At 42.1% G+C, this 22,140-nt stretch overlaps 1 protein-coding gene, 1 long non-coding RNA gene and 7 other non-coding genes across 9 annotated transcripts in view; all 9 read left to right on the top strand.

Moving 5' to 3' along the window:
- Positions 1-6,173: 6,173 nt before the first annotated feature.
- LOC119027896 lies at positions 6,174-6,280 on the top strand. Its single transcript, XR_005077509.1, has one exon. It is a non-coding gene; the product is annotated as a U6 spliceosomal RNA (small nuclear RNA).
- A 750-nt stretch (positions 6,281-7,030) lies between these two features.
- Positions 7,031-7,137, top strand: LOC119027897. Its single transcript, XR_005077510.1, has one exon. It is a non-coding gene; the product is annotated as a U6 spliceosomal RNA (small nuclear RNA).
- Positions 7,138-8,572: 1,435 nt separating this feature from the next.
- On the top strand, positions 8,573-8,679 carry LOC119027899. The gene has a single exon (XR_005077512.1). It is a non-coding gene; the product is annotated as a U6 spliceosomal RNA (small nuclear RNA).
- A 472-nt stretch (positions 8,680-9,151) lies between these two features.
- Positions 9,152-9,258, top strand: LOC119027900. Its single transcript, XR_005077513.1, has one exon. It is a non-coding gene; the product is annotated as a U6 spliceosomal RNA (small nuclear RNA).
- A 471-nt stretch (positions 9,259-9,729) lies between these two features.
- Positions 9,730-9,836, top strand: LOC119027901. The gene has a single exon (XR_005077514.1). It is a non-coding gene; the product is annotated as a U6 spliceosomal RNA (small nuclear RNA).
- Positions 9,837-10,305: 469 nt separating this feature from the next.
- LOC119027904 lies at positions 10,306-10,412 on the top strand. Its single transcript, XR_005077517.1, has one exon. It is a non-coding gene; the product is annotated as a U6 spliceosomal RNA (small nuclear RNA).
- A 1,569-nt stretch (positions 10,413-11,981) lies between these two features.
- The window catches only part of LOC119027750 (zinc finger protein 26-like), a 31,163-nt gene continuing 21,004 nt past the window's right edge, over positions 11,982-22,140 (top strand). Inside the window, 5 exon segments of the mRNA XM_037113183.1 lie at positions 11,982-12,278; positions 12,939-14,463; positions 14,465-14,509; positions 19,650-19,772; positions 19,998-20,131. Of these exon segments, the coding sequence (XP_036969078.1) occupies positions 12,107-12,278; positions 12,939-14,463; positions 14,465-14,509; positions 19,650-19,772; positions 19,998-20,131 (1,999 nt within the window). The 5' untranslated portion in view covers positions 11,982-12,106.
- On the top strand, positions 17,863-19,094 carry LOC119027301. Its single transcript, XR_005077343.1, has 3 exons — positions 17,863-18,083; positions 18,604-18,758; positions 18,964-19,094. It is a non-coding gene; the product is annotated as an uncharacterized LOC119027301 (long non-coding RNA).
- Positions 21,622-21,728, top strand: LOC119027905. Its single transcript, XR_005077518.1, has one exon. It is a non-coding gene; the product is annotated as a U6 spliceosomal RNA (small nuclear RNA).

Below are 22,140 nucleotides of genomic sequence, written 5' to 3' on the forward strand. Positions count from 1 at the left end.
AAGACTTTTAGAAAAGGAAACTTCTGGTAGAATTTAACTCCTCAGCTGACAAATAACACTTTAAATGAACACTCACACATGTCAGGTCGAGAGTCTTTTCCAGATGAAGTCATGATGACAGGACAGCCAGTAGTGATCCGTATTTTACACCAAAAACACCAGGTGCTGGTGTTTTTTAAAGAGGGTACGCCCCTTGCACACTTCTTCTCAAGAAACTGCCACTGTAGTGGCATGTGGCATGCAAATTAGAAACTTTATTTCTTAAAGTATGCAAGGTAGGGTGGTGCTCCCGTTGGGCCATCCCCCCTGTTAAAAATTAACAAATCGCCTATTGCTGATAGGCTCCATGTGTGAGAGTAACCTCAGATGACTCGCTGTTATGCATGTCAACTTTCAAAACAGATGGTACTAATGATCTGTATCCTTCAATCACACGGGTCTGTACACTCGTTTTTTGCGGGTTTTATTCGAGTGACTTGTGATACAGTTTTTATCACTATGGTGTTACACAAAACAACACAGTTTATTCTCAGATACTACTACTACTACTACTACTACACAGCTGTTTAATATTTTCAATATTATAACTGTTTACAATTTTTATTAATTCAAGAAACTGATGCAATAAAAATGTATCTCGTCTGTCTCTCCATATTCTAGTAATTCATGTGACCTGTAAATCAGTTTATTACTGTTATATTTGAAAATAAAGTTTGTTACTATTATTGTTTTCATGACATAATATGAATCTCTTTGATATGAATATCATCTTCTCTATTTATTTCATCTTAATATTTGTCTTCTGATGCCTTTACCTGATGTTCTGTTTTTGATGTGAACATTCTGTAAATGATACATTTGATATGAGGGAATTCGTTTTTTATTAACATGGTAATCTCTGAATACGTCAATTACAATCATTTAGTTACACTTAAGCATGAAGAAAACTTCCGATCAAGCTTCTTTCCATCAGGGGAGAAGTCGACTGTTTCCCATCATGCACTGTGCCCTGTGGAGAGTAGAGACGGTAGCTGTCTTTACGATTGAATTCTGATGTTTCAAACACATATCAATATATATGAGAGAAAGCTGGAAGGTAAACAACATAAATAACTGTGGTTATACTCTGAGCCTGCGCAGTAAACACCAGAACACAGTAGTAGTCAGACTATTATTATAATGATCTGGAAACAGTCATCCTGATGGCATGTGGCCTGAACATCAGAAAGTACCATTGATAACCGTATCGGAGAACACCCGTTGATGGAATTACCTGTTGGCTGTGAGAGGATGGCACAATTCCGACGACTCTAAAAATAGCAGAAGACATACTACAATGAGTGTGTAGGCACACAGAGACTGTTGTTACCTTCTGGTGTCTAAGTTTGTCACAACAGGAAATTCTTGTACACAAATTATCATGGCACACATCCAACATTCAGAGTTCACTGCATGTCAGTCTTGCCTCATTTTGAGAAATTCCTCCGTCAGGCTGTTCTGACTACTTGACTGATGTGGTGTAAAGTTTCGTGCACAGGTCAGAGTGCAATCACAATGTTGTTTCCTTCCACCTTCCTCTAATTTATATCGAAATGTGTTTGAAACATCAGAATTAAATCATGAAGACAGCTGCAGACTTTTCTCTTCTCTCCACAGAACACAGTGCATGATGGGAAACACTCAATGTTTACCTTTATTTCATAGGTATACTGCCATTACAGGTGACTTTATCACTTGATCCACATTCAGGACTGTCACCCACAAATTAAAGAAATCAGGTTTTGGGCAGGTCATTATTTTGAGATATCATTGCGATCAAACACTCCTGTTGGCTGTCAAAAGAAGTGTGTTGATATTTACAGGCTACCTATGATCCACAAACTTAACTTCAATTTAAAACAATCACATTATACTCAGCCTAGTTTTTGGTTTGTTGGACTCCTACACCTGAACTGTCTGTGGTCTGTTTATAAGGAAATCCAATATTCAGTTCAGAGTATTAATTAGTCATAAAAAAAAAAAAAGCTAAATTACATAAAATGTATGCTGTCATTTTTTGTGACTTCAGAGTTCATTATATTTCATTATTTGGCGGTTTGCCTGGAAGATATTTTGAAGTGAACTGGATGCGTCTTCATGATTTTGTCTTCTCCTCCAGCAGTTTTTGGGCAGGTCATTATTTTAAGGTATTATTACGATCAAACACTCCTGTTGGCTGTCAAAAGAAGTGTGTTTGACCCTGGACACTCCTCATATGAACCATCTCTGTACAGAAGCTGTGTGTTTGAGGTCTGAAGGACACAAAGAGGCGATGCTGCCTGCTGACCTGCTGGACTTTATTAGAGATCAAACACAACAAAAAATTAGAAATGTTTATCTTCATTGGAAATGCAGTCAACTCCTGGATTACACACATTCACCAAGTGCGTTATTACACATGAATAAAACATTCAGATGTGAACTGTTAAAACAAGTTTGAAAAATACATGACCAAAAGGTTCAAATGTGAAGTTTCATCATTCTGTGGTTTTATACCCACAAAATATAACTGGATTTATAAAAATGATTGTAAAACTAAGTGGTTCATTTGCTGGTGAACTGCTTCTGTTGGCAATGTTTCAGTTAAGGTGAGTCATAATGCAGTGGATCCTTTTCACATCAATCACTTTGATCTGACAGCTGCTGTACAACATGATGAGACCTGACGCTCGCTGACTCCATTGTCAAGAGGTCCACACCATAGTTTGTCCTCACATCACACAGGTACCAGCCCGAGTCCTGAGTCTGGACACATGAAGTCTGAGTCGTCCGTCTCTGAGGACATCTTTGTCCAACTGGACTCGTCCTACAAACTATTGATCTGGAGACTCTGGGACCACAACACCTCTACATAGTTCAAACAGGACTCAAACTTTGTGATCAGTTTTCATCTCAGAGAAGATAAAAAGAAAGCCCGGGGAAGTGTCAGTTGTGGTTGTGAACGTCCATTCCAGTGTGATGTTGTGGTTCTCCTCTGCCTGATAGGAGGTCTGTGTCACATTCACTGCAAATGTTCCCGTTGAAGACACAGAGAAGGAAAGTAAGGAGCAGACACTCTGACAATTTTAACTTGACAGCCTACTCATCACAACACAGTAAAGTAGTCAGACCAGTATAACAGACATAATAAATTTATCCTACAACAAGTCTTCTCAACGCCATGTCAGCCATGCCCTGTGGGGACAGACATATTCAAGTCGAACATGCCACATGCTTGCCTTTCAGTTTTGCCATATCTGATATATAACTTGTTGAACTACTCTCTCAAACACTACAAGAGCTGAATAACTGAATCACACCGTTGGCACTGAATTTTCATTCCTCATCTATTTTAACAACCTGTGATGATCCATGCACAACAAAACATGCATCTCTTTAATCAGTTGGTCAACAACCCAGCAGAGTAAGATTAATGCAGTAAATTAATTCCTCCATCAGAATGGTCTGAGTACATGATTGTATTCTGGTGTGCAGTTTCCTGTGCAGGTTCAGAGTGAAATCAGACTTGTTTATGTTGTTTCCTTCCAGCTTTATGTCTTTTACAGCATTAGAACCTTCCTCTAATTTATATCGAAATGTGTTTGAAACATCAGAATTGAAACATGAAGACAGCTGCAGATTTTTCTCTTCCCACCAACAGAGCACAGTGCATTATGGGAAACACTCAACTTTTCTCCTGGTGGAAGTTATATCTTAAGTTTTCTTTATGTTTAAATGTAACTAGATGATTTTATTTGACCATGTTAATTTTTACCACTATAACGTGAGCAGAATTAAACATGGAGGCCCCGTTGTGCTTTATGGTCACATGACTTCTTGTTACAGTGACTGACTCTAGAGCAGCTGCAGTGTGTGAGCTGTGGGACGTTAACATCAGTAATCAGTAAACTCGGCAGTAAATTTAAAACATGAAGATGTTTCTTTCTCATTGTAGAAAATGTCATGTCATTGTCAGTAACTGCTTCAGCCCTTTTTATGGGTTTGCAGGGTTTTTGCCGGAGATAATCCCAGCCGACTCTGGGCGAGGGCAGGGTCAAGGTCGTTTCACATGCGGCTCAGCTTATCCTGGAGTTGGGATTTGAACCAGCAACCTTCCGATCAGTAGCCAACCTGCTCTACCCGCTGAACTACAGCTCGTGACTCAGTGATAGTACTCTGAGAGAAGAAAAGGGTAACTTCAAAATACCATTGAGAAGATCTTTCCTCTGCACAGTATAGCCCCTTTTATGTATAATTTAATTAAGTCTCAGTTATGGGAACACCTGTTGAACCAAAAGACAACCAATAAAAATAAATGCACAGGATTTCTTCAGCATCAGAATTTGACTTCTGTCAGTGTGAAAACTGTGGAACCATCTACCAGTGTGAGTTCAGTAGACCTAAAACTTTCCTTTTTGATGAACCTATTTTTAGGGCATGCACTAGCTATGCTGCCATAGGTTCAGTCTGCTGGGGGATTTCCCATGATGTGCCAAGCTTTTCTCTCATTCATCATCTGTCACTGACTTGGCTTCTTCTCCAGAGTCTCTATGCTCCCTCATCTGACAGGTTCCCATGGATGGTGGTCCGCCCAGCTGCTGCAGTCCTGCTTGACTTCTACTATGATAATAATAATAATAATAATAATAATAATAATAATAATAATAATAATAATTGTTATTATTGTTATTATTGTTATTGTTATTATTGTTGTTGTTGTTATTATATATTATTTGTTTAAATTATATAATAGCATAATAATAATAATAATAATAATAATAATAATAATAATAATAATAATAATAATAATAATAATCATAATCATAATAATCATAATAATAATATGTTTATAGTATCATATTACACTTTTAGTATTATCAATAGTCATACCTAAATTAGTAAAGCTGTTATTACTGCTGTGGCTGCTGTATTTCTACACTATGAATTTCCACAAACAATTAATATCTGTATTGTCTTTTTACACTTTTTTTGGATACATTTCTGCTTCATGATGCATACCAGGTGGTCAGTGAGTCAGCTTTAGGCCTATTGGTTGATCCAAATCCCAGCGTATGGCCGTAGACGTAAAACGCTAAGCTGCTGTATTGTACTGCTGACGCAAGATGGCGCCAGGGTCTCTCAGGAAGTGGTGTGGAGATGAGAGGTTCCTTTTGTTGTGTCCTTTTCGGTCTCAGTGCATGTGCTGGTCAGCGGGCTGCGTGACAGTGTGTCTGCTACGATCAGGGTTTTACCTGGAGCATACTCTGCTATTGAATTGAATCTCATGAACCGCATGAGAAGCCGCTGACATTGCAGAGGTACATCGTCCAGGCTGTGGCTGTTGATGAGGGGCACGAGTGGCTTGTGGTCATTTACTAGCTTGAAATTTTCCAGTCCACATAGGCAACATGTTTCAGCTTCAGTAAGGCGCCTGGAACAATATGCTATGGGTTTCCACTGGCCACCGTGGAGCTGAAGTAGCACACCTCCTAGTCCATAACTACTAGCGTCAGCTGACGCTGCAGTAGGTTTGCTCATGTCGTAGTAGGCGAGCACTGGTGCAGTTGTTAATAGTTCTTTAACATGCTCAAAGGCGTTTTGTTGTGTATGACTCCAGGACCATGCAGTCTTATTTTTCAGGAGCTCATACAGCGGTTGTCCCACTGTTGAGAGGTTCGGGATGAATCTTCCAAGATAGCTTATCATTCCCAGAATCATCTTCAACTGCTGTACATTCGCTGGTGGAGACATCTGCCAAATAGCTTCCACTTTGTCTGGATTGGGCCAGATCCCGGGCCGATCGATGAGGTGCCCAAGGAACCGCAGCTCACCCTGTTTGGTGGAGCACTTCTCTCTTCTGAGCTTTAGGCCGACTGCCTGTATGCGCTGCATCACTTTATCCAGGTGGGTGTCATTCTCCCCCTCTGTGACCCGATACACGAGAATATCGTCCATGAAGACCTTGATACCTTCCAGCCACTGCAGAGTATCCATCATCAAGTTAAAATGGCTATATGGTGTTATAAAGGTAACAGGTTAGCCTGACTTGTGATTCTTCAGGGTACCGCCTACTAGGTACCTCTAGCCTGCACTGCCGTACAAGGATCATCCTGCAAACAGGAGATTTAAATGTAGACAGAGAGAAGGGGTTGCATGTGCTTGCTCAGGCAGCACATATGATAAATTGGAATCGATACAGAGAAGATTAGCATGGCCCCTGCAAAAGGATGACACGCAAATTCGTGAAGCGTTTCCACATTTTGAACTGGCTGTCCCGAGACCCACTCCGATATGGAAATGTTTATAACCGCCAGTGCCCCGTTCAACAGTCCATAACCAAAGTCACTGCGTGGTGCATTTGCACTTTTGCATGCTTCCAAATACCACACCACTGGAAAGTTCAAGATTTTTGAGAAACAATGAAAAAAAAACAAGGGAAGTTAAGTTGCAAATTGAAGGAGAAAAAAAAAAATATTGAAACTTTGGGTATTTTTACTCTTTGCTATTCTGCCATTGTTCTGTGTGCCTCAATGCCCTTGTAAATGAGGGCTGCCTCTCAATGATCTCTGGAGGATAACTGCCAGTGCCCCGTTCAACGGTCCACAACCAAAGTCACTGCGTGGTGCGAGCAACAACTGAACAACAACTCGCCTCATCTACAACATCTAGCGCCTGCACTGTTACAGACATGAGCACTCTGCGCTAAACAGGAAGCTCAAACTCCTGTCTGAGGGCAAAAGTTGGGCACAGCCCCCTTTTCATTGTCAGGGCATTTTTGGCCTCGCCCTCTTTTACGGAATTTTGTCAATGTGCGGAATGAATTGGCAGCCAGCAAATACTAATTTCCAACATGTTGAAATAAACAAGGCAGTGGGATGAGGACTGTCTCCTGGTTACCCTGACTTGTGATTCTTCAGGGTACCGCCTACTAGGTAACTCTAGCCTGCACTGCCGTACAAGGATCATGCAGCAAAAAGGAGATTAAAATGTAGGCAGAGAGCAGGGGTTGCATGTGCTTGCTCAGGCAGCACATATGATAAATTGGAATCGATACAGAGAAGATTAGCATGGCCCCTGCAAAAGGATGACACGCAAATTCGTGAAGCGTTTCCACATTTTGAACTGACTGTCCCAAGACCCACTCCAATAAGAAGATTTGTGGAATTGCCAGTGCTCCGTTCAGCGGTCCACAACCAAAGTCACTGTGCAGTGTGAGCAACAACTCGCCGTATGTACAACGTGTAGCGCCTTTAATGTAAAGGCAGGAACACACCGGCCCAACCGTTGGACGTCTGATGCGTTTGGAGAGACTCGGACAAGGTCAGGAACAAATGTGTTTGTGTGTTCAGCTGCATCGGAAGCTTTCGGAGCCGTGCAGACATTGTCTGCTGTTGTTATATTAAGTTTTGTTATTAAATGTAACCTAAAACATTCTACCCATACTATGTTTTAATGAAGTCACTGGTGCTTAGATACGGTTTAGTAGTCTGTTGTCAGTGCTTAATTGTTTTAATTGTAATGAAGAGAAGAATCTCTGAATTCTTCTGAAGTGTAAATAAATTCAATCTGATTTGAATTAATTTCAAATCAATGGAATTCTATCACCATTTGTTAACTATTCTTACTTATCCCAAACTTTCTCTACTCATTGATGCATAATACATCACACACAGTCTTCATTTTCCCAATGCAATTAATACCACAAGGAATTCCTTAAAAACAGTATCCAAAGAAGTCAAACAGATCAGCATGTGAAGCTCCACTGTGTTGTTCTTGTAGTGCCTGCAATGTCAGAAGGAACAATTTAACCACTTGCAAAGATTTTGACAACAAAAACTTGTGTAAGATAATCATATATTGCATTTGCACTTTTGCATGCTTCCAAATACCACACCACTGGAAAGTTCAAGATTTTTGAGAAACAATGAAAAAAAAAACAAGGGAAGTTAAGTTGCAAATTGAAGGAGAGCAAAAAAAAAAAAAAAAAAGTCAGTAGGTCACGTGACCTGGAAGCTATCGAAACTTTGGGTATTTCTACTCTTTGCTATTCTGCCATTGTTCTGTGTGCCTCAATGCCCTTGTAAATGAGGGCTGCCTCTCAATGATCTCTGGAGGATAACTGCCAGTGCCCCGTTCAACGGTCCACAACCAAAGTCACTGCATGGTGCGAGCAACAACTGAACAACAACTCGCCTCATCTACAACATCTAGCGCCTGCACTGTTACAGACATGAGCACTCTGCGCTAAACAGGAAGCTCAAACTCCTGTCTGAGGGCAAAACTTGGGCACAGCCCCCTTTTCATTGTCAGGGCATTTTTGGCCTCGCCCTCTTTTACGGAATTTTGTCAATGTGCGGAATGAATTGGCAGCCAGCAAATACTAATTTCCAACATGTTGAAATAAACAAGGCAGTGGGATGAGGACTGTCTCCTGGTTACCCTGACTTGTGATTCTTCAGGGTACCGCCCACTAGGTAACTCTAGCCTGCACTGCCATACAAGGATCATCCTGCAAACAGGAGATCAAAATGTAGGCAGAGAGGAAGGGTTGAATGTGCTTGCTCAGGCAGCACATATGATAAATTGGAATCGATACAGAGAAGATTAGCATGGCCCCTGCAAAAGGATGACACGCAAATTCGTGAAGCGTTTCCACATTTTGAACTGGCTGCCCCAAGACCCACTCCAATATGAAAATATCTGGAATTGCCAGTGCTCCGTTCAACGGTCCACAACCACAAAGTCACTGCACAGTGCGAGCAACAACTCGCCTCATTTACAACATCTAGCGCCTGCAATGTTACAGACATGAGCACTCTGCGCTAAACTGGAAGCTCAAGCTCCTGTCTGAGGGCAAAACTTGGGCACAGCCCCGTTTTCATTGTCAGAGCATTTTTTGGCCCCGCCCCCTTTTACTGAATTTTGTCAGTGTGCAGACTGAATTGGCAGCCAGCAAATACTAATTTCCAACATGTTGAAATAAACAAGGCAGTGGGATGAGGACTGTCTCCTGGTTACCCTGACTTGTGATTCTTCAGGGTACCGCCCACTAGGTACCTCTAGCCTGCACTGCCATACAAGGATCATCCAGCAAAAAGGAGATTAAAATGTAGGCAGAGAGGAAGGGTTGCATGTGCTTGCTCAGGCAGCACATATGATAAATTGGAATCGATACAGAGAAGATTAGCATGGCCCCTGCAAAAGGATGACACGCAAATTCGTGAAGCGTTTCCACATTTTGAACTGGCTGCCCAGAGACCCATTCCGATAAGAAGATGTTTGGAATTGCCAGTGCTCTCTGTTCAATGATCCACAACCAAAGTCACTGCGTGGTGCGAGCAACAACTCGCCTCATTTACAACATCTAGCGCCTGCAATGTTACAGACATGAGCGCTCTGCGCTAAACGGGAAGCTCAAACTCCTGTCTGAGGGCAAAATTTGGGCACAGCCCCATTTTCACTGTCAGAGCATTTTTGACAACTCCCCCTTTTACTGAATTATGTCAGTGTGAAGACTGAATTGGCAGCCAGCAAATACTAATTTCCAACCTGTTGAAATAAACAAGGCAGTGGGATGGGGACTGTCTCCTGGTTACCCTGACTTGTGATTCTTCAGGGTACCGCCTACTAGGTACCTCTAACCTGCACTGCCGTACAAGGATCATCCTGCAAACAGGAGATTAAAATGTAGGCAGAGAGAAGGGGTTGCATGTGCTTGCTCAGGCAGCACATATGATAAATTGGAATCGATACAGAGAAGATTAGCATGGCCCCTGCAAAAGGATGACACGCAAATTCGTGAAGCGTTTCCACATTTTGAACTGACAGCCCCAAGACCCACTCTGATATGGAAATGTCTGTAACTGCCAGTGCCCCGTTCAACGGTCCACAACCAAAGTCACTGCGTGGTGCGAGCAACAACTCGCCTCATCTACAACATCTAGCACCTGCACTGCTACAGACATGAGCGCTCTGCGCTAAACAGGAAGCTCAAACTCCTGTCTGAGGGCAAAACTTGGGCACAGCCCCCTTTTCATTGTCAGAGCATTTTTGGCCTCGCCCCCTTTTACTGAATTTTGTCAATGTGCGGAATGAACTGGCAGCCAGCAAATACTAATTTCCAACATGTTGAAATAAACAAGGCAGTGGGATGAGGACTGTCTCCTGGTTACCCTGACTTGGGATTCTTCAGGGTACCGCCTACTAGGAACCTCTAGCCTGCACTGCCGTACAAGGATCATCCTGCAAACAGGAGATTAAAATGTAGGCAGAGAGCAGGGGTTGCATGTGCTTGCTCAGGCAGCACGTATGATAAATTGGAATCGATACAGAGAAGATTAGCATGGCCCCTGCAAAAGGATGACACGCAAATTCGTGAAGCGTTTCCACATTTTGAACTGACTGCCCCAAGACCCACTCCAATAAGAAGATTTGTGGAATTGCCAGTGCTCCGTTCAGCGGTCCACAACCACAAAGTCACTGTGCAGAGTGAGCAACAACTCGCCATATGTACAACGTGTAGTGCCTTTAATGTAAAGGCAGGAACACACCGGCCCAACCGTTGGACGTCTGATGCGTTTGGAGAGACTCGGACAAGGTCAGGAACAAATTGTCTGGTGTGTTCAGCTGCGTCGGAAGCTTTCGGAGCCGTGCAGACAGTTTTGTTATTAAATGTAACCTAAAACATTCCACCCATACTACGTTTTAATGAAGTCACTGGTGCTTAGATACGGTTTAGTAGTCTGTTGTCAGTGCTTAATTGTTTTAATTGTAATGAAGAGAAGAATCTCTGAATTCTTCTGAAGTGTAAATAAATTCAATCTGATTTGAATTAATTTCAAATCAATGGAATTCTATCACCATTTGTTAACTATTCTTACTTATCCCAAACTTTCTCTACTCATTGATGCATAATACATCACACACAGTCTTCATTTTCCCAATGCAATTAATACCACAAGGAATTCCTTAAAAACAGTATCCAAAGAAGTCAAACAGATCAGCATGTCAAGCTCCACTGTGTTGTCCTTGTAGTGCCTGCAATGTCAGAAGGAACAATTTAACCACCTGCAAAGATTTTAACAACAAAAAATGTAAGGTAAGGTGTAAGGTAATCATATTCAAACATTGCATTTGCACTTTTGCACGCTTCCAAATACCACACCACTGGAAATAACAATGGAAAAAAAACAAGGGAAGTTAAGTTGCAAATTGAAGGAAAGCAAAAAAACCCACAACACTTTAACGCAAGTAAGATAATGGCCATCTTCGAAACAAAACCCAAACTAAGAAGGTGAACAATGGGCAACCGCTGAAAAGCTGAAGGTGCTTCAGGACAGTGCTAGTGTTTAATCAGATGGGCAGATTAAAAACGGAAACAAAAGATATTTACACATTAAATGCTGTATTGTTAAGAATAAGTAGACAATATAATTATTCTAGCAATAAGATTGTGCAAATTGAGAAACAAACAAACAAACAAATAAATAAAATATTAAAAGTCTCGTTTTGACTGTCAAAACCTTGTTGATTAAACAGAGGAAGGTCACGATTCTCCATTTTTCAGAGAACTGGGTTCAAACGGAACAGGTTCTTCTTCTCAGTAACCTCAATGTCCTTCTGGCTCCAGAACCTGCAGCTGATCCATCTTTGGTTTCAGCCACTAATCTTATTTTGTTTGACAGACGCTTCAACACTGAGATGAAGAGAAAACCTACAACCACAGATCAATACTTGCTGTTTGACACTCACTGGCAGCTGGAGCACAAACTGGGTCATCAGAATCCTACACCATCTGTTCTAGACCGTCCCGACAATAATTGGATTAAGATGATGCTCTTATTGTGAAAATGTGGATCAAGCCAGTGATAGAGTGCTCTCTGTAAACAAGTTCTGAATTAAATGTTCTGTCTCAAGCGGAACTAAAAGCCTCCGCACTTCCGCTGTCGGAGCGTAAGAGCGTGGCACCCAGCGGATGTAAACAGTAGCAGCGAGTAGCAGTAGCTACCTGTGTGTAATGAACGAAGTGAAGGCGGTAACGTTACTGAGTCACAGCGCAGCTCATAATTGAAAGAATAATAAAAGAACGATGAGTTCAGCTGAGAGTTTGAGAAAGTTTGTCAACGAGCGACTAAATGCTGCTGCTGAAGAAATATTCAGAGTTTTTAAAACAACTATCGTCCAGTACGAGGAAGAGATCGATCGGCAGCGCGTCATGCTGGATATCTGCTGGAAACCCCAAGTAAACTTACACAGGATAGGTGAGTAAACGTATGTTATTTTAATAACACTAATGTTCGGAGCCCTGGAGTGGCCACAGAGGTGGACATATGCATCGCAGCCACGTTTCACTACAAGGAGCGAACATACGACTGTTTCCCTCGTTTTGGTTCATTCATTCATTCCGGAAGTTTTGAGTGTCCGCTGCACGATTGAGCTCCGTTCTATAGAAGACCGCGGCGAAACTCCGCTCAGAAAATGATGATTTCACACACAAAACTTACCGAAAAATGTGAGGAGCACTTAAACTCAACAGAAAGAAGCGTGTCTCATTCAACCTATTGGGAAGACATTTCGGCATTGATTTTGAGGCAGTGGGTCAGATGAGATGGAAGCTACTGTAAAAAATGTAGATTTTACATTAAACACATCAATACGAAGAGCACTAAAGTTCTTTTAACAATTTGTGTCCGAATCACCCAGTCTATTAACACAATTCGGCATCGGTTTGGAGTCAATAAGTCACGTGACCTGGAAGCTATTGAAACTTTGGGTATTTCTACTCTTTGCTATTCTGCCATTGTTCTGTGTGCCTCAGTGCCCTTGTAAATGAGGGTTGCCTCTCAATGATCTCTGGAGGATAAATACAGGTTAATTGGTTGATTTGAATATTCTCTGTCTTTTGTTCTCTGTCCCTCCAGAGCTTCCACAGCAACATGTCTGTAAGAAGGAGGAGGAGGAGGTTCTTGTTGACCAGCAGCTCTGTAACCAGGAGAGGAACTCCAGTCTGAACCAAGAGCACCCAGAGCCTCCACAGATTAAAGAGGAACAGGAGGAGCTCTGCATCAGCCGGGAGGGAGAGCAGCTTGTACTGAAGGTGGAGGTGGATACCGTCATGCTGACTCCAGCTTATGAAGAAAGTGACCACAGTGAAGCAGAACCAACAAGTGACCACCAGCTCGTCTCTAACCACTCTGATGTAGCTGAGAGCCGAGACCAGAAAGGAGGAAAACATGGAGACTCAGGATCAACTGGAAATGGAGAGCGGAAACAAAAGAAAAGACATCACGGAAGCAAAAGTCCCAGTTATAATGCAAAAAACTCTACTTCATCAGGCTCTCAACAGAACACTTACCCAGGTGAAAAGTCTTTCAACTGTGACACATGTGGAAAGACTTTTCAGTTTAAGTCCCTATTGAATTCACACCTAAGAACCCACACAGGTATGAAACCGTATAACTGTGAAATTTGTGGGAAGGCTTTCATGGTAAACAATAAATTAATACGTCACATGAGAACCCACACAGGTGAGAGACCGTTTCCCTGCAAAACATGTGGGAAGACTTTCACGCAAAACTGTAACTTAACACGTCACATGATGAACCACACAGGTGAGAAGCCGTTTCCCTGTGAAATTTGTGGGAGGGCTTTCGAGAGCCATTGTCATTTAACTTATCACATGAGAACCCACACAGATGAGCGGCCATATTCTTACCAAACATGTGGGAAAGGTTTCAAGTCTCATGGTGAATTGAAGCTACACATGAGAATCCACACAGGCGAGGAACTGTTTGCTTGCAAAACATGCGGGAAAGCTTTCACACTATCCAGTAACTTAAAAGCTCACATTAGAACCCACACAGGCGAGAAACCGTTTACTTGCAAAACGTGTGGGAAATCTTTCAGCCAACGTACACACATGGCCGTCCACATGAGAATCCACACAGGCGAGAAACTGTTTGCTTGCAAAACATGCGGGAAAGCTTTCACACTATCCAGTAACTTAAAAGCTCACATTAGAACCCACACAGGCGAGAAACCGTTTACTTGCAAAACGTGTGGGAAATCTTTCAGCCAACGTACACACATGGCCGTCCACATGAGAATCCACACAGATGAGCGGCCATATTCTTGCCAAACATGTGGGAAAGGTTTCAAGTCTTGTGGTGAATTGAAGCTACACATGAGAACCCACACCGGCGAGAAACCGTTCACTTGCAAAACGTGTGGGAAGGCCTTCAGCCGACGTACACACGTGACAGTCCACATGAGAACCCACACAGATGAGCGGCCATATTCTTGCCAAACATGTGGGAAAGGTTTCAAGTCTCATGATGACTTGAAGCAACATGTGAGAATCCACTCCGATGAGAGGCCGTATTCTTGCAAAACATGTGGGAAGAGTTTCAAGCAAAACAGTGCCTTAGCCAATCACATGAAAACTCACAGGTGAAAAGCTGCATTATTGCAGGACATGCGGGATGGCTTGCAGGCATTGCAGTGCCTTAAAGGCCCCCACACACCGCCCAGACGTCCAACTGCCTTATCCGACCACTCTGTTGCCCCTCGTCTGACCCGTTCGGCAGAAAAGTTGCATTGAACACACTGCTTCAACGTGCTGCTGACTCCACTGTAGCGTGTATGTTCTGCGCCTGTGCAAGATGCAGTAAGGCTCCTCAACAGCGAGTGGCGCTCATCTCGTGTCAGTAATCCAACACACAAAAACAGGAAATGACTGAACGAAGTGAGGAACAGAGTGCATAGAAAAACAAAGCGCACAAAGTATTGATTCAGTATTTGTCTGACCTGAGAAGATGTTTGAGGACTAAATACTTGGCATATTTGAGAGATGACTGTAGCATTGTGTGCTTTCTGGCTTGTTGATACAAAGCCATCTCTATCGTCAGTTCCGCCCCTCCCACACACCGCGCTGATTTGCTAGCAAAGCACCAATCAGAGGATCCACTGGCTCAGACATCCAACAGCCCACCTCCTCTCTTTAATTGACATTCTTGAAGAATCCTCTGATGATCAGTGTACACAGGAGAAATGATGTGCTGACACTGAATGTGTACAATTCCCCCTTGAGAAGATGTCAAAATATGTTTGTCTCTTTTATGCTGATTTGCCCATGTTTGTTAACATGATTAAAAAGTCATTTAATCGGTCTCATATGTCTCATCGGTCTCACTTGTTATTGCTTCTTGTGTCCTGCTTTTATATGAACAGTTATGTTAAATACTTGTACTCTTTACAGAAGCTTTAAAGTAAATTATTTATAATAATAAGCAAAATGTAAGATGATGTGATGTGCTGGACGGCATCTTGCATGGCAGCCACAAACCAGCGACCTTGCGTTAACAAGATGCTGGCTCTACCCTTGAGCCACAGGTGCCACACGCTTCACCACTATGACTTGTAACACCACAGTGGTTAAGGCTGCAGGCGTTGGGGGCCATTTTAATGATGACCAGGATGGCACTGTGTGAATCATGGTGTTCTACTTAAGTGGGCGACTATAACTGATTGATTGAATCACAGTGTAATAAAGTGAAGCTGTAAACTAACCACAGACACAGTTGAGGCTGATGAGCAGCAGGATCCTGCAGATCATCTTCTCCCTGTGAGAGGAGACAGAGGTGAAGAGTCATGTGATCACAGTTCAGTCCTCACATGTACCACAACCAACACACACAGTCTGTCTTTAGTCTTTACAATACTCCTTTGTTTTTGATATCCAGCTCATTACACACAAGGACTTCTTTACAAAGATTGATCATCTCTAACTCAGCCGCAGTCTCATCTGTAACTAGTGGAGCTTTCAGTTTCAGTTGTTCATCACAGAACCGGGTCACAGATCTTTCATGCAGGTTTTCGTCCAGTGTTGCATATCTGGCTGTTTGCTTGTTCAGGGAGGTGCTGGTGATTTACCTGCTGGCTTTTGGCAGAGCGGGAACATGCGCTAAATTTCCCTTCTGCATATGCATCTGGCACAGCTTCAGTTTTTTGACAGATGCAAACACGCTTTGCACCAAGTCAAGCAGCATTTTGAACTTACCGTGCAGGTTCAGGTTCAGTCTGTATAAGTGACACAGCATGTCGACCAAAAAGGCCAGATCCACACTCTACTTGGAGTCCGACCGATCGGGATAGTCCTTGTCTTTCTTTTCCGTGAACAGTTCCGGCATCCAAAAGCTCAAAGAAGCGATTATTATGAACATAAGAGCCGCATGAAACCAGGCAAAGAGCCGCATGCGGCTGCAGGTTGGCCAGGCCTGGTCTACATCTCAAAAACATGAGAAACCAAGTGCAAATGACCACAAACAATCTTATATTTGGCATCATGTGTCTCATATGTCTCTCTATGAACTAATGTTTAGAATCAAGAATAACATTTTATTACAAAAGACTTTTAGAAAAGGAAACTTAGTTTCTGGTAGAATTTCACTCCTCAGCTGACAGATAACACTTTAAATGAACACTCACACATGTCAGGTCGAGAGTCTTTTCCACATGAAGTCATGATGACAGGACAGACTGTAGTGATCCATATGAGAGTAATTTGATATCATCTTTTACGCAAAAATCACCAGGTGCTGGTGTTTTTTAAAGAGGGCACGCCCCTTGCACACTTCTTCTTATGAAACTGCCATTGTAGTGGCATGTTGCATGCACATAAGAAAATTCATGTCATGAAGTGTGCAAGGTAGGGTGGTGCTCCCATTGGGCTACCCCCGCCACCTACTGCTGATAGGCTCCATGTGTGAGAGTGACCTCAGATGGCTTGTTGGTCTGCATGTCAACTTTAGAAACAGATAGTACAAATGATCTCTATCCTCCAATCACACGGGTCTGTACACTCGTGTATTGCGGGGTTTATTGGAGTGACTCACGTTGGTTAATACAGTTTTTGTCAATATGATTGATATGACAAAACAACACAGTTTAAGTTGTATTCTTTAAATGCTGTAAAACAACTCATATCAGGATTTGATGACGTTTTTAATTGTTCTCGATGACGTCATTGAATTCTTGAAGCTTTATGATGTCATAAACAATATTTTCAATCTTATCATTGTTGACATTTTTTATTCATTCAACAAACTGATGCAATGAAAATGTATCTCTTGTCTGCCTCACCATATTCTAGTAATTCATATGACCCGTAAATCACTTTATTACTGTTACATCTGTAAATAAAGGTTATTGCTATCATTGTTTTTATGACATGATGTGATGATATAAATATCATCCTCTCCATTTATTTTATCTGAATATTTGTTTTCTGATGCTTTTACCTGATGTTCTGTTTATAATGTGAACATACTGTAAATGAATAATTTGATATGAGAGAATTGGTTTGTATTAACATGGTAATCACTGAATATGTCAGTTACAATCATCTATTTACACTTCAGCATAAATAAAACTTCAGCTCAAGCTCCTTTCCGTCATGGGAGAAGTCGAGTGTTTCCCATCATGCTCTGTGTTCTGTGGAGAGAAGAGACTGCAGCTGTCTTTATGATTCAATTCTGATACTTCAAACTCATATCTATCTCTTAACCCTAACCCTAACCCTAACCCTAACCCTGAACAGGAAACACCTTAACACAATCAAGTAGTCAGACTCTGTTATTAGTGGGAAGTGGAATCCCACACAATAATTGCATCATATGTCAACATGGGAAAGCACCTCTGTTAGGAATGTGTTGTGTGAAGAAGTCTTTTGATAGAATTCATTGTTGTCCTTTAAAAGATGGCATGATTCCAACGATTCATGACACATCAAAGGACCTTGTAGAGTGACAGAAAGATACTGTGGGCACAAAAGAACTGTTGTTTCATTCCAGGCTCATGATGCTCTCCGTATTGTATTACTTTATTAACTGCTTAGGATTATGACTGTAGTGTAGAGCCGAGCTGCCTGAATCTGACCGGACCCAAGACCAGGAGACAGATTTACTGATACTGTAGCGGAATCACAGTGTCTAAAAGACTGAAACCCTCCGGCGCCCAGTGAGGGAAAAGAAGGAAAGACGAAGAGGAAAATTGTGATGAAGACAGAGGTACAGTAGCATCAATGTGATGAAGTGAATGAAATTAATCGTTATAATAAATAAATAGCTGAGTCGACGTGTGTTAATGTTACTCCACCTTAAATTCACCAGGGACATTTGGAAAGTTAAGGTTTGTCCTTTTCAGGTGTGTCTTTCCTGCTTGTATATCAGTTAAAGTGCTATTAGTTTTCCATCCCCTTTAGGGTAGTTGTAAGCTTTTGGTTTATTGTGTCACAGTTTATGTTTGTTCAAGTTTACATCAGTGTTAAAGTGCAGTTAAAGTGTATTACTATTAATACTCCACACCTCAGCTTTCCCGTATCATTCATAGGTGAAATATATGCTGCACTTGTACTCTGGTTAGACTGAATTGCATTACAATGACAATAAAGTTGAATGAATCTCATCACATGTTCATTAGTCTATATTAGTCTTATGTTTAGCACAGATCAAGCATCTGTTTGTTTTTTCTTTTTTTGAATTAAAATGTAAAATCCAGTGGTCACATATTCTTCTCCTCTCTCTTCAGATGTGCTTTTAACATATTTCACCACCAGCCCAGTGACACAGCATCAGGTGCTCCTGTCCCTCTCCCTCAGCACAGCAGAGTGACACAGCATCAGGCCTAAAGGCTGCACCAATAGGCCCTGCTGACTGGCCATCTATTCTAACTGACAAAGTGAGGTGAGAGTTAGTTCACAGGGGACCAGTTCAGGTAAAAAAGCAGTTACACATTTCCCCAAAAACAAAGATGGGAGAGTGTCAACGTGACTTTTGTAACACAGAGTCTCAGTCATTGGGGGGAAAAAAATCAAAAGAAGCTGGCTGATGTACTGAAACAAGAATGACAGCTTGCGCTGCTTCTGCGGCTAAATGTTTTCTCCAAAAGAATACGGACTTAATAAGGAAAAGACTCAAGGACTGGAAAAATGCAAGCCACTTGCTGAAGGTTCATGAGGATAGCTGGGAGCACAATACCCGCATGGCAACATGAAAAGCGTTGGAGGTTGTTTTGCAAAGTTTGCAAAATGCCTTATCTATATTGTATTTTTATCGCTTGTTTCTTTCTTCGGTTTTTATTTACTGTGGTATTTTGGACTTAAAAGAAATAAAATCTTGAATGCATACATGCAGTTTCTGTGTGAGTGTATGAAAATTGATTGTGAAATGGACTGCGATGCAAGGGGGCGGCGGCTAAGATCTTGGCTAGGGCACCAAGTTAAAGGAAAGAAGAAGAGGAAAAAGACACCGAAGGTGAAGGCCTCCTTATGAGGTTTACGAGGTTTGCTTGTTGAGCAATCATTATCCAGACTTTAACATCTGTATAAGACGCGTATGACCACCTATTGCATGGAGACATGATGTCCTGGAAGAATCATATTTTTCCCCAACAACAACGTTTCCTTCGTCAACTCCATTCATGTTTATCTCCTCTGACTCTTATGTCATGGACACTTACTGAACGACATGAAAGCAAGATTTGTTTTAACTGTCTGGTACATTGATCAAACTGTTGATGATCTGATGAGCTGTAACTTTTCTTAAATCCTCCACTGGACTTTGTATCCTATGCAGGCAGCAAATAAGTAGAAAGAAGAAGAAAGAAACGAAGAAACCACACAACGACCACTACCGCTGTCAGTCCCAGTCCACAGTAGAGGAAGATCATTCCCCAGCTGACCCTGTTCAGTCTCTCAGGTGTGTCTGTTTTGAGTCTCTCAGGTTCGGGCCAATCCCTCGCACTTGTAAAGAGACCAAACAACAGAACAGCTGAATTTGTCACATATTTCTCAGATACTGTGAGAATGAAGCAAAGGATTGTGGATCGCGGTCACCCCTAATACTTTTCCTTAAGTTCTTATTGATCAAAAAAAAAATCTGAGGAATTGATCCTGTTAATACAGTTCTACTTGACTTCTACAGCTGCATTGTTGAGAGCATCTTGACCAGCAGTATGACTGGTACGGCTTTGGAGTCCACAGGAGAGCTGCCTCAATCCTCAAAGATCCCACCCACCCCCAGCACGGTCTGTTCACACTTCTACCCTCAGGCCAGAGGTACAGAAGTGTCAAATCCAAGACCGCCAGACTAAGGCGCCGTCCACACGAAAACGCTGTTTTGCGAAAAACGCACATGTATTGCATCGTTTTGGCCGACCGTCCATATGGATCCTGAAAACGCAGCACCTGAAAAGACACTTTTTTCAAAACAGGTCTCAAGGTGGAAAAATCCGAAAACGCAGCCCTCCCGTTCTCATGTGGACGGCGCGTACTTTCCAAAACGATGACGCCATCGCCCCTCGACCTCTTGCCTCTGAACGCCGCGACGTCTCATAACAGCAACAACAACAATGGCGGACTACATGCTCGTGTTCGTGCCGCAGATGATATTGAGCCTTTCTTGCAACTTACATGCCTTATAGCTGAGTGTGAGTCAAAGCAGCAGTTCGACCTCATTGCCGGTCCGCACAAAAGACTCTGGTTTCCTTGCACTAGCCATTTTCATCTTCTTCTTCTTGTGCCTTGTACAAGTGCTTTACTTGTATATTGTATATTTCGGTTGTATATATCTTTTTTAAGTTGTTAGCATTCTGTGGACAGAAGAAGAAGAATTTCATTGTATAGAGAAACATGTTTCTTTACTGTGCATATGACAATAAATACTGTGTTGGCAACTGTGATCCACTCCAAAGACAATGAGTATTCGTTTCCTTTGGTTTCCTGTGGGTCTTTCTGAATGCGGAGCAGCAGGAGCTCCATAGTGTGGAGTTTCTCTTTGACATGCGAAATGCTGTGGGGGATGGTGAAAGGCTCACCCATGTCTTCACTGAAGAGTCTGAAACTACAGGGTGAACAAATAAAACGTTTTTAAAAAGGTTCAATCAACATTTGGCTCAACCTGTCAGCTGACAATAACATTAATGCAATGTTTCTTTACTTTACTTACATACAGGTTAATGTGACAAAGTTATATGACATCAATGGTAATTTGGATTAGCCTTGTGAACGAAACCATGAAACCAAAAATGATTATCCGGTAGACCAATGAATTAAGAGACAATGGATTAATTGGTGGTCATTATCTTAATTTCTCAAATGTGAAGCATTTCTCCATTGTATGCTTAATTTGCGACTATGTTTTTTCACAAAACAGAATATTCCTTGTGACAGGTCCTCCAATCAGTATGTTTTAAATGTTTTCTATGTTTTAAACTTACTGGCCCGAGCCTCACTCCTAAATGAAAATGTCTGGAATTGCCAGTGCTCCGTTCAGCGGTCCACAACAAAAGGAACAGCCCCCTTTTCAGAGTCCGAGTCACCCCCCTTTCATTGAATTTTGTAAATCTGCAGACTGAATTGGCAGCCAGCAAATACTAATTACCAACATTTTGAAATAAACAAGACAGAAGGATGAGGTCTTTCTCCTGGTTACCCTGACTTGTGATTCTTCAGGGTACCGCCTACTAGGTACCTCTAGCCTGCACTGCCGTACAAGGATCATTCTGGAAAAAGGAGATTAAAATGTAGGCAGAGAGGAAGGGTTGCTTGTGCTTGCTCAGGCAGCACGTATGATAAATTGGAATCGATACAGAGAAGATTAGCATGGCCCCTGCAAAAGGATGACACGCAAATTCGTGAAGCGTTTCCACGTTTTGAACCGGCTGCCCCGAGTCCCACTCCGATATGAAAATATCTGGAATTGCCAGTGCTCCGTTCAGCGGTCCACAACCAAAGTCACTGTGCAGTGCGAACAACAACTCGCCTCATCTACAACGTCTAGCGCCTGCAATGTTATAGATATGAGCGCTCTGCGCTACACAGGACGCTCCGACTCTTGTCTCAGGCTAAAAGTTGGTGACAGCCCCCTTTTCATTGTCACGGCATTTTTGGCCTCGCCCACTTTCACTGAATTTTGTATATTTGCAGACTGAATTGGCAGCCAGCAAATACTAATTACCAACATTTTGAAATAAACAAGACAGAAGGATGAGGTCTTTCTTCTGGTTACCCTGACTTGTGATTCTTCAGGGTACCACCTACTAGGTACCTCGAGCCTGCACTGCCGT

This window comes from Acanthopagrus latus, chromosome 10 (assembly GCF_904848185.1).
Source record: "Acanthopagrus latus isolate v.2019 chromosome 10, fAcaLat1.1, whole genome shotgun sequence".
Taxonomy (NCBI): domain Eukaryota; kingdom Metazoa; phylum Chordata; class Actinopteri; order Spariformes; family Sparidae; genus Acanthopagrus; species Acanthopagrus latus.